Raw genomic sequence first — 12,818 nt, forward strand, 5'->3', positions numbered from 1 at the left:
CATCTTCTTAAAACATTACAAATTCTCTTTATTTGGTAAAATAGTAGAATAGTAAGGCTGAAGCATAGAAATTCGAGAATTAACTTCCTAAGAGTTGGCCAAATTTTAAGAAAGTGTGTCAAAATAAAACTTGTTTCTCATTACTTTGTTATATCAGCGTTCATAAAATTGTATCGGAAATTACATTTTTAGAAAAACACAAACATCCTTTTTGTATTTATGGTATTTATGAAGAGATATTGTCATGAAGACGGATATAGACTTTAAGGGATTAATTAATGTCAATAAAATATATCTATACATAAAAATAGGAAAGCGAGTTTCGCGTTAATATCTAACTCATTATTGATCACACTGTGTAACATGTGAAATTATTTTATCTTATATGAATATTTTATGATATATGTATAGCGATTCAAACGTTAAACATTCCTCACGCCCGAACGTTGGTAATTACATACGTACATTTAGTTGAAGCCCGCAAGTAAGAAAAAGTTTGATATTAGATTTTCCGCACTTTACAAAGGAGCGACTTGAAAACTATCTGTCCGTATGATTAAATATATATATATATATATATATATAATATATTTCTGCCATCCTCTCGACATCCGCTTAACAAATATCGATACAGTTATTAGTTACAACTTATAGATATATATTAATGTTGGTTATTCGTAGATTAATATTAAAACATATTGTAAATATATCGCCTATTTTTAAAAGGAGAAAAAGAAATTCGAATGTATGATTATACGAGGTTATTCCCTCCTTTCGCTGATTTATAATAATAAAAATACTTTTATCACGAAATGACACAAGAGTTCGAAAATGAAAAAAAGGTGGACTGATCTTATTTGTCTTGCGTGATCATCATCTAAATTCCTGGTAATTGTCACGTTCTGCATACATATGTAAGAGTACGCTCAATTTTGTGTAATTAAGTATACAAAGTTCCACTGTAATCATTCCCTACATTCTACAACAGTCTACGCTATTGCTCTCGGAGAAGTATACTTCGTTTGGGTTGCAGGAAGTGCGTACGGTCTACACTGGGGGATATTTAGGGTCCGTTGCGTTACGACATCACTTTTCGTAGATACACACTACACATTGTTGCGCCAGCTGGCTGCTATATTGTGAGGAAAGGGCTTGTAGTAGAGTGTAGAGCGTAGAGAAACCCTACCGTCATTTTCTACATTTCGAACCCAACTGCCACAGCCAGTAGACGTTTCTACCGCCCGCCTGTGATGGGAGAAAATATTACCACGCTTTCAAATTTTAAACTCGTACGATCCTTTCCGTAGAAACCGTATCCTCCAATTAGTTTCTCCCATATTTTACAATGGTGTCGTCCACCAACAGTTTCTTCACGATACACATTCAAAAAGATTGTTTTTGTTAAATGTAGACTTTCGATAAAAAGAAGATACGTACTTTGTAGACTTTTGTGCGACTTTTCAGACGTGGATCTAAAGTTTTCCTTTACTTATAAAGAGAAAAAGTCGAAATAATCATTTCCTCTAATCTGAATAAAATTTAACGAGTAATAATTATTATAAATAAAATGGTCTGATACTAGTATAGTAACGTGCATATATAAAATAATATAATCGTAATTTATTATTCTCATTTCGAAAATAATTTGATATTTTAAATTTCATTTCTTCATAACTTTTTAATAATTCATTTTTTAATAATTCATAATTTAATAAATAACAATAGGTAATAATAAGTTTTGAGTATTATATATTAGATATTGCGTATAGATATTCGAATTAGAAGCAACGAATCTAGATTATTCTATAACATATGTAACAATACACCTATACTTAACTAAGCGATTCAAACAATTTATTTAAATTTTAGTATCATTGGCATTTTCATATAATATTGTCACGAAATTTTGAACGTGATGTTTTTTGAAAATTTCTCAATTTATAAGCTATAAATAAGATATCGTACGAATTATTTGTAAGTTACAAATAAAATAACGGTTAGGGAAGTAAACGATTCATTGATGTAATATAATTCATTCATGTGTATTGGGAGCTTTTGGTCTGGTAACGAAATAAGGAGGAGATAACATCGCATGCATACTTACATATGGTGATCTGTGTCCTAACTTTCGTGGTCCACTTCTTTCCCGCCAGAAATTCTAGCGCCACCGTTTTGATGTTACGTAGTTTCGGATTCGTCCAGACTGCTCGGAATCCGCTTGGTTGCTAGGCAGGCACATTCGAATAGCTCACATTTATTGTTAGTTGTAAACGTGCGATGTTTTATGGTTCATTGCATCGAAGAGAAGGGAACATAAGATGTTCGTTTGATAACCTTCGATTTTGTTCTCGCATACTCGATTGCTTAAATTTTCTCACGCATTTTCTGCCGCGCTAATTAGCAATGCACGACAGATGCTCGGTAGCTCGCTTTGACAACGCTGTTTGTTGTGTTCGTAACGTGACGCTATGCTGAATTGTAAACGCATGCAATCCATGTGCTCGTTTATCATGAATGGCTCCTCGCTCGTAAAAATGTCATTGCTTTTCTACTTGTTTTTTTTTTTTTATCGTTCATAAGCTTTATGATCGTTATAATTCTTTTGGATTAACATTGATACATCGAAGCAGATTATTCGTAATCTTAACCATTTTCGTACTATAATGGATAATTTGAAGTATTCGGTCTTCTTTCCGTAAATATCAATTCTCCTGATTTCATTATTTCCATATTTATACTAAAGAATTATAGCAGAAGCTTTTGTCAAGGAAAGAAGTAAATACTGGTAAAATTTATATCTCAATACAATAAAATACAATACTCGGAATTTTATTATATTTTCTATATGTATATAAAGGAATATCTAAAGGAAAAAACTGTTGTAAGTGAGTGAAAAAATGATTCGGATTAAGAATCTTTATCGAAATTTCCCATAAAAGTACAGTCGTTGATGCACTGTTTATTTTGTATATTGAAATTTAGAAGTTGTCGCTCTCCTTCGTGCTGTGACAGCTTGTGAAAATGCACACGTGGAAGAGTCTAAGAGTCTTCTTGTAGTCTTCGTGTTAGGATACAGTTCAGCGCTCCTTTCACTTTGCGTTATTGCAATATGTCATCCTGACGCGAACAGGTGCAACCTGACGTAACTATACCGATTAATTAGTGTTCCAGACGAAAGGAGCTAGAACCTGACAACTCTGTCTTTTCCTCTAATTACTTTACATTTTTGGCAATTAAGTAAATAGGAAATACCAACTACATTATCTAAAACTAGATAAGAGACACTTGAGATAATACATATAGGACGAGACTAATGGATCTTTTTCACACTTGGACCATTAACCACTTTTATTTATTTTTTTTTTTTTTCTTTTACTGAAATGTAACATCCGTTGGTTTTAACGACAATAAATAACGATGAAAATATATTTTTCATCCGCCATGGTGCAAGCCTATTTTTATTGAAATTGCATGAAATCTGTTTCTATCACGCTAGGTAAATTAGCATACTTTCTTTCTTATTATTTATATTATTTCTTTTAACATGTTTTGGTGTCAAACGAAAATAAAGAATTTTGTACAACTTTTGAAGCCAAGCAATACTAGAATATTTGCTGCCGAATGTTTACCACTTTCTTTCGATATATTTCATTAAAGAAATTGAGAAAGGTTTCTTTGATTAACGAAAACTAAGTGTTTAATGTTTCTTTAATATCATCATATTTTGTTCGTTAAACGCATTAATACAATTTTCTATAAATATACTTATATAACAGCATTTTATGAGGAGAATTTTAACGTTGACGATATTCCTAGTATCGATAACGTACTTTTTGTTCTAAATGTTATCTGATAAGTTGAAATTACCCTTCTACACGTATATACATATTTGAAAATACTTACTCTTAGCGTCGTATCATTATTCTACCGACCACTGTCGATAAAGTATGAATCTACTACTTTCATAGTTCTTTGGTAATCTATGTGTGTTACCATCCGTGATCTTATCGTTGTTTGTAATACGAAACTTACCTACAGAAAATACATATATGTATCATGCACATGTATGTATGTATGTATGTATGTATGTATGTATGTATGTAGACACATTTTCTATTTTATAATTTCCGAATAACGCGTAACGTTTCTTGATATTACATATTATATTTCATACTTTTCCCATCTTCACCAGTATAGTAATGTATTGCCTCTAGAAGATTTTTCATACTTGATGCATGCTACGTGCCTCTTTATTCTATATATAAGGAATTGTTAAAAATTTGTTACGCTATTAAACGTATCGATATCAGTGAATACAGAATTTTTACAAATAACGTCGTACTATTTAAAATTCTACGGTTACTTCCGGAATAAATAAATTAGAAAGAAAAGAGATACTTACGAAGAATTGAATTCTCGAATATACCTACATATGGAACGAGAATATACAAATGTACATATAAGAAAAACCTGATATTTATAATTGTAAATGTAAACTAATATAATGATATGATTATAAATTAAGAATAATTTTAATAATTATTGTTATATCTTTGTTAACAGGCTAGTCGTACACTCGCACCCTGGGAACATTTGTTACCTTGCCCGAGGTGTTCATTTCCCTGCCACGTGGACGGCGAGAAAAACGTGGGAACATGTTCGAGGCAAGGTTGCTCCATGGAATTTTGCACCTTCTGTTCATCGAGGCCACACACTGGTCCTTGTAAAACACCGCTATTAGCCACACCGACCAAGAGGAATAAACGGCGGCTGATCATTGGCTCGAGACAGAGTAAACGAAACCTCAGGAGATTATGAGCGCTTTCGTTGGAAAACGTCGTCGATCGTCGGGAGTGTCTTATTAAATGAATTTCATCCAAAAAGAAAAAAAAAAAAAAGAAGAAGAAGAAGAAGAAAAAGAAATCATAACGCATCTTTCGACGAAAATTAAATTATAATCTTGTTGCACAGTGCGAGCGCGCGCGTGTCGAGAATTGCGAGGAATATTATACTTGGGGATTATTTAACTGCTGTGACACGTAGTATTTTAAAAATCTAAGTGGTTCGCAACCGAAAGAAAGGATCGATTAAATTGTGCGTCTAAAACGTGTGAAACTTATCCGTATTTTACATTTTACGAAATTTTAAAGAAACTTGTAACTTGTGATTTGTGAATCGTAAAAAAAGATGGGATATTAATGGTAGTATATTATGGACACACACACACACACACACACACACACAGACAGATACGCACAAATAATCGTCACACTATATTTTTATAAATCAGAGGGATGGCGATTCAAATTATTCCCCTTTTATAACTTTTCTCGCTTCCGAACCACTTGCGATATTCGTTTAATCGGGCAAGCAAATGGAGGAGAGAGCAAGAGCTAGCGAACTCTTGGTTACTAAACAGCAGTCCATCGACGTAAAAGCCACATAAGACACGCCTTTTGGATTGTTATTGATTCCGCGGTGAGTTAGTGGGAAGTCTATGAAATTTTAAAACGCGGTCTCACGACGTTGTTAAATTCAAACTCTGCAAATTGAATATCACCTGTTTAAGAATCATAAATTCGCGATGTGATTGAGTTTTAGCTGCTGCGCGATTAACTCGACTTTTACGTGGCTCTTAAATTACATAATTGAGTCGAAGAGGAGATTCGACGTATCCCTGAATGTTTTGCTTGGTGAGGCGGAGAAGAGAGACGGGACCGTGGATCGTCGATTAACAATACGGATAAGAAATACAGAAAGAGAGAAAAAAGAAAATACATACGAGGAAAGAATATAAGAACCGAGTCGTAAAACTTTTAAGGGCATGAGCCGACGCTTCGCGTCGACCACTTTTTACTCGGTTAAAGGCATCGTGTGTCGCGACTTAATGAAGCCAGTAAAGAGAAGACGGTTGGTTAGAAACCAAGTTGCACTCTTTTCGTCCGACTGATTTTTTCTATTTACGCAAACGCTCTTTCGTGACACGATAACCGCCGAAATATAGTGCAGCGCGTCTTCTCTAGAACGCGGATATACCAGCTTTTGACTTTCCTACGAATCGTTTGCCTTATTAATTAACTGGTTGTGCGTTTTCTCTGCCCCCTTCGCCGTAGTCTGCAGAGTTTCATTCGTGACGCATCGCTAACAAAAAGAATATAACCGAATCAAGGTAAGAACGCCAATTAAAGTAGATCGCCGAAAGAAGGATGTGGCCAACCGCTGAATCGTAATAAAATGAAACGGTGCCGCTAAATGTTGCCGGAATGAAACTGAATTTGTTCGTGTCTTGTTTTTAAATATTTATCGACTCGATGAAAGGGGACGGGGTTATTTTGATTTTAATACCTTGACCAAATATATCTATGTTTTTATGCTTTTATTGCGAACAATAATCCGTTAAGAGAGTACAACGCGTTGTCCACGAAAAGACTCGACAAGCATCTCAATTGATTAAATTATTTCTTTGTCTCTCGATGTTTGTCAATGCTTTTATCGTAGTAATGTTATTAGATAAATTGAGAACATTTAAACACGTTCGTCAGGCAGGAAAAAAAGCGTTTCTAGTTTCTTAAACTTTATCCCTGGCTAAGTTGCAGAGCGATATATAGTAGCCGGAAATTGTTGACTAATTTTTAGTAAAATGTATCTTGCGCAATTTAATCCCGTCTTACCTTACTGTTCGTCGAATCGTAATCCCTCGATGCGCACGTTCTTTCTCTCTTATCGCTTGCTCTCCTCCTAAGATGCGATTCTCTCTCCAAAGAGAACATGGAAATGTTTTATCTCGCGTGTGTACGTATTGCTGCTAGTCTTATAAAATACGAGGTCAAAAAGGGATTGCCATGACTCGTAAAAAGGGTCGCTCAAAAAGTATTATTGAAGTATGTATGTAGCTATAGGAATAGTAAGATAACAAGTTGTATGAGTCAAGTATCGGGGGATAAAGAGGAGCGGTAATGACGAAATCTTCTCGATGATGGAGAGTTACCTTTGATCCTTTATCGATTGTAATTTACCATATCTGGAATTCATGGAATTTTTTTGAACAAAAATTAAAGGTTGGTTCAGACGGGATTGAATAGTTTGCGGTCAACTAGCAAGTGAAGTCGATAATTTGTGGATGATTCTGTTTCATTGTGGATGATTTTCGAGAAAAACGGATGGTTCTTCAAGGGGGGGGGGAGGGGTAAGAAGAAGAAAAAAGAGCAACATCGCTTTTATCCTCGCTTCGTTTGCAGGGATTATCCACAGTAAAACGGTATAAATTCGGCTTTATCCGCTAGTTGACTGTAAACTACTCAATCGTGTTTGAGCGCGGACGGTCGAACGACGCGCTGTGTCGGGTCTCTCTCAATCCGTACTAACGTACATTCGCGTACATACGCAGACAAGTGATCACCAAGTAATCAAGTCTTTTCTTTTCTTTTTTTTCTTTCTCTCTTTTTTTTTTTTTTTGCTCTCTGTGCTGCGAATAGAGTCAGTTTAAATATCGAGCGAGTGAGACAGACCGATGACAATATCGATTCCCGCTGCGACCGATAAACCGGCAATGCATATGTATATGTATATGCGGTATGTATGATTCTTCTTGTGACGCAAAAACAATTTTGCAGTGCAAACTGATCGGAATTGACTCCGACTGTTAGAATCTCAGGTTTGATTTCCTTCAGTTCCAGCGGGTACAATCTCCTTTTAAATGAAGTTTTCGTCAATATTGCGCTCAGGGTTTCAACGTTCGAACCGGTACAAAAAACGAGGATACACTTTTGTGCCATTATGTAATTTACGCCATAAGAATTGCCATAACGTATGTTTTTTTTTCTTTTTTTCTTTTTTAAATTATTTTTAACGTTTTTTTCGCCCTTCTTGGGAGCCATACTTTATTTTTTACATTGTTCGTAGTGTTCTAGTAGTATGCCATATCGATTCTTTGTACGTCCGTTTTAATGTTCGAATCAAACGTCAATTTATTTTATTTAATATTTGTTCCCTTCTCTTTGTTCGTTCGAACGTTATTTTTGTACCGGTGTATGCTGGATCGCGAAAGACTGCATGTAAATAACCAGCGCATAGTAATATATTCGTATTCGGTTGAATTTCGTGATCGATATACAAATTTCGTTTTTAATCGCTCTCTTCCGATAAAAGAAATGAACATTTCTTTTAATCTGATATCTCTGTGAACCCATGACATATATGTATGTATATATAATTTATAATAAGATATCTTCTCTATTTTATTTATTTTCTATACGATCAATTGGCCGTCAAAAGAATAAAGAACAGAGACTATTTTACCGAAATTGATACCGATATGTATGAAGATTTCATTTAATCGTATCTCATTCCATATGTTATATCGTGTCGTCAAATCTTTGATTGATCTTAACGTTAACCAAATGAAATTTTATATTAAGTTTATTACTAATAAAACGAGTATTGCGATATCGATCACGAAATCTCTACTTTGTAAACAGAAAAAGAAAGATTTATTATAGTATGACTCTTTAAGTAAAAATCCAAATAATTTCTATGAAATGTCGTAAAATGATCCTGTGTTTCGTTATTTTCATATATGCATTTAGTTCCGTATCGTTTTGTCCATGTATGTAAATGTATTTTATTTATTACAAGAACAAATAATATGTGTACATTGAAACTTATGCCGTGAATTTAGAAAATTAGTGGTGTGCAAAAATATCATAACTTTTATTTTAATTAGCAAAGCGTGTATAGCTAATTTATTAAAAATTTTATTAACATCGATTAATAATCAATTGAAATTAAATATTTTTATTCTTCATGGTAAATATTTTTTAATCGCGATACAGACGACTTGTTATGTTCTTCAAAGGAATTTTAATTTCATTGACAATTTTAGAAAAATTTTATTGTCGCTTGTCGTATTACCGTTTTAAATTCATTTCATGTTGTATCATCAAAGGTTTTTACCGAATGTAAGAGTAAACAGTGAAAAGTAAAGTATCGTTTCTGTTCTAATTCCTCGATTCAGTAAAACAGTGTTGTTTCACGGATGTTGAAATGTTCTATAAGATCGAGACTAAATTAGCATAGTATACTTGAGGGGGCAAATATTTTATCAAGGAAATATGGAAAATTAATTGTTTATCGTCCGCAAAACAAATTATTAGACACTCGATGGTCCTATTTAATGTATGACAAACCTTTAGTTTTTTTAAATCATTATTTTACCTAATGAAGCATTTCTATACATAGATTCCTATAAACGTGTTTTCTCTGTTGGATATTTCCAATACGCTATATGCCTCCCGATATCTTTCGATGCCGTAATGACTTGGTTCTGATTCTTTAAACCACTATTTCTAAGATATAAAAAGAAAAAAATATAATCGATATAAAGGCACGTGTATCGTTTAATACGAATATCTGCATTTTTAACGAGATTGAGATACGATGATGAGATACATACATATATAGTACATAAGATGGGTCATTAGTATTATTACGCTGTATATGATATGTTCATGTAATAAAGAGAAGAAAAATGGAAAGACAATCATATGAAAAAAAGGCATTGCATAGGCAATTGGGGAATTACTCAGTGGGGAAGATCGTTATTTTTTAAATACTTCTCCGATAATTTGCGGCATAAGTATCATCTCTTCAATTAAGTATCGTAATTTCCTTTGGATAAAAGCTTAAGCAAAGATAACGACGACGGATCATTTTAAAACAGCGTGGGTACAGCGAGCACGCACGACATTTCTGTGATATAGGACAATACCATTCCAGTGTACATAGTGTTTTTAATCTTTAGATGATCATTAATACGCTCAAAGACTTAATCAAAAGTTCGAATGTATTGTACATATTGTTAGTAGCGTTCTAGGTCGAGCAATGGAAATGCTATTTTATAATTATTTACATAATATTTTGCGTACTGTCGCCTCGAAAGCCGTTGAAATCGATTGGTAAAAGATACAAGATGTAAAGTTCAGTGCGTTTGAGGTCGAGCTAGAAGGATGCCAAAATTTTCGCGAACGAGGCTGCAGGATTACTATTTTACGTATAGATACCAGAGAAATATCTAACAATTGTAGCATATGTAAATTTAAGGTTACATGTTCGATAAGAGCTCAGAGAAAAGCGATCGTTGTGCGATGTATATATAAAATGTGGCCTTCTGAAGTGTAGTATATTCTTACTTATTGTTAGTATTGTGCAAATAGTGCCTCGAAGATGAGATATATATACACACACACACACACCCACACACACACCCACACACACACCCACACACATAATCATCATCATCATCATCATCATCATCATCATCATCATCATCATCATCATCATATCGTGTCATATAATTTGTGTGTGTGCGCGTGTGTGCGCGTGCGTGTGCGCGTGTGTGCGCGTGCGTGTGCGCGTGCGTGTGCGCGCACGTGTGTGTGTGTGGGTACGTATAATTAAACTAAGGTTAGCGATTAAGCGATTTATCCGATCTATATTGCGAATAAAGAAAAAAATAGTATATAAATTTTACATTATTCTTTTCGCATTAACTTTTGTGTTGTTTCGTGTCAGTGATAAACAATGATCAAATCACACAGTCGTTAATCTTAATTTAATTCATACTACGCTATACGTATTACTTTTTGGAGGATTGATGCGAATAAAAGGTATGGAAAGTCTCATGTTGAGTAAAATGAAAATGTGCCAAGTACATTAAAATCCTCAAAAACTCGAGTTTATAGGAAATATCGATAAATAAATTACTTATTAGTTAATCGAAATGATTCTCACATCTCAAATACGAAACTGATAAGAAAAGATTTTCGATTTAATCATCCTTCAAAAGGACAAACATCTGCTCTCTTATTTACCAATTTTCGTTACTGTATACGCGCGCAAATATTTGAAGAAATATTTCGTTTATAAACGGGAGTATGTCTTTGGGTTAGTCCTGTTGTATGTTTAGACGTTACCAGGATCCAAAATATTTAAAGTGCCAGCTTTTAATGTTAAAAAATCGTTCATTACATTTTACATATACATAGTACGAAAGATAAAAGAGATTATTTTTCATGATATTTCATTAATATGTCAATTTAAAGGGAAAATAATCTAACGAAATAGGCTAGAAAGTGCAACAATAAATTGTATTTGTTAAAAGAGTTATGCTAACGTTCTTTTTGTTCATATTTATGTATATGATAATATATTAAAATGTTACAAGACATTAATATGATATTGATACGCAGCAGCATATGTCATAAAAGCCTTGTTTTTAAAATTAAGTCTGTCGCTGTACATAAAGCTGTACATAAAGCAGCGGAAATTCATATCTTATGCAAAAGACGAGAGTAATCTGATTGTTGTAATGCTGTTTGGAAATCCCAATTTTGAATTTAACAAAAAGGATTTTTACAAATATCTCTTTTATCGTTTCTAGCGGATTACACAGTTTTGCCTGTGAATTTTAATACTCAGGAAATACCTTGATAATAACTCGTTTTAGAATAAGCTTAAACTTACGTTTAGTAACAATAAGTTAATATTTTTCGAATAATAATAATAATGTAGAGTACTTTAAAATGCGAAACGTTAGCATCGGGAGGGACGGTACCAAATAAAAGAGCATTGTTAATGCAATAAATTAAGAGGTTTATGTTTCCTTAGCGAACATACTGTTTTAATAAGTATAATGTATGCTCTTCCTCTTCTCTATACTTAAGATTTCTCGAGGATAAATTAACTTGGGAACGCTCAATACCTTCTTCTTTCTTTTTCTACTATTATAGTTCTGAATGCATTGAGAATAAGTTAAATTATATTCGATATCATTGTTCGACTAGAAGATTAATTTGTATACTCGGGTTGTCCTAATAATATTTTGTAAGCCCACTCAGGGCCGGTTCCTGTATTTTGTCAATTCAAATATAGTCAATTAATTATAAATCAGAGTTCTTACTTTTTTCACTGTTAAGCATTTTATTTCAGGGAACGCTTGAAATACCACAGTTTCACTCCTTTTTCTTCATTTTTCCAAAGACACACCCTTTACAAAGTAGAATTCAACAACAAAGCCATTCTTAATTCGTTGGAAATTCAGACGCGACTGTTTTTATCTTAAATATAACATCGACTCCAAGTATTGCAAGTGATCGTAAACACGATTTCTTGATAAATACACGTTACCCGTCGAGCGAGAATTCGCTACAATGCAATTGAATTTCGGTACACCTCTGCTGTACACTTGAGCCATAGCTTACTGTTACTATTTGACAATGCAAAGATGAAAATTAGAAAAATTTTATTGTAAAATTTATACAAAATAAGTTAAAATTAAGTACAGTTTTTATGTAAAATATCGCCATACTAAAAATAAATTCTATCGAACTTTATAACGTAAATCTATTTTACTGTGAAAATAAGAATTGATAACTGATAGTTTATTACAAAAATCAATTTATTAAATATACACAGATTGTATAAAATTTATAGTATAACTATTTTTTGCTGCAAGGATAAAGATTAACAACGTTTTCTGATAATATCACGATATACCTATTCGTTTATTTTTATTCACATTATTATTATTATACTGTTATTAATTCATCATTTAATAATATTATTTATTTATTTTATCAGTGATCGTATGAAATAGGATATTTCGAATGCTTGTATTTATTCGTGACAAAAATATGTACATTCATCTATAATGAATATACTTTTATATTGTAAATTGCAGATATATGTGAATCTTATATATAAATGTTATAACTAATAAAAAGAATAAATTACGAGAATATACATGCATAACATCGACTCCA

The 12,818-nt window shown here is 33.0% G+C and overlaps 1 protein-coding gene across 1 annotated transcript in view; it reads left to right on the forward strand.

The window, feature by feature from the left end:
- Positions 1-11,948, forward strand: part of LOC100646633 (F-box only protein 43) — a 55,055-nt gene extending 43,107 nt beyond the window's left edge. The window contains exon 2 of the mRNA XM_003400242.4: positions 4,564-11,948. Coding sequence (XP_003400290.1) covers positions 4,564-4,818 — 255 coding nt within the window. The 3' untranslated portion in view covers positions 4,819-11,948. The remainder of the gene's footprint in view (positions 1-4,563) is intronic.
- Positions 11,949-12,818: the final 870 nt, after the last annotated feature.

This window comes from Bombus terrestris, chromosome 13 (assembly GCF_910591885.1).
Source record: "Bombus terrestris chromosome 13, iyBomTerr1.2, whole genome shotgun sequence".
NCBI lineage: Eukaryota > Metazoa > Arthropoda > Insecta > Hymenoptera > Apidae > Bombus > Bombus terrestris.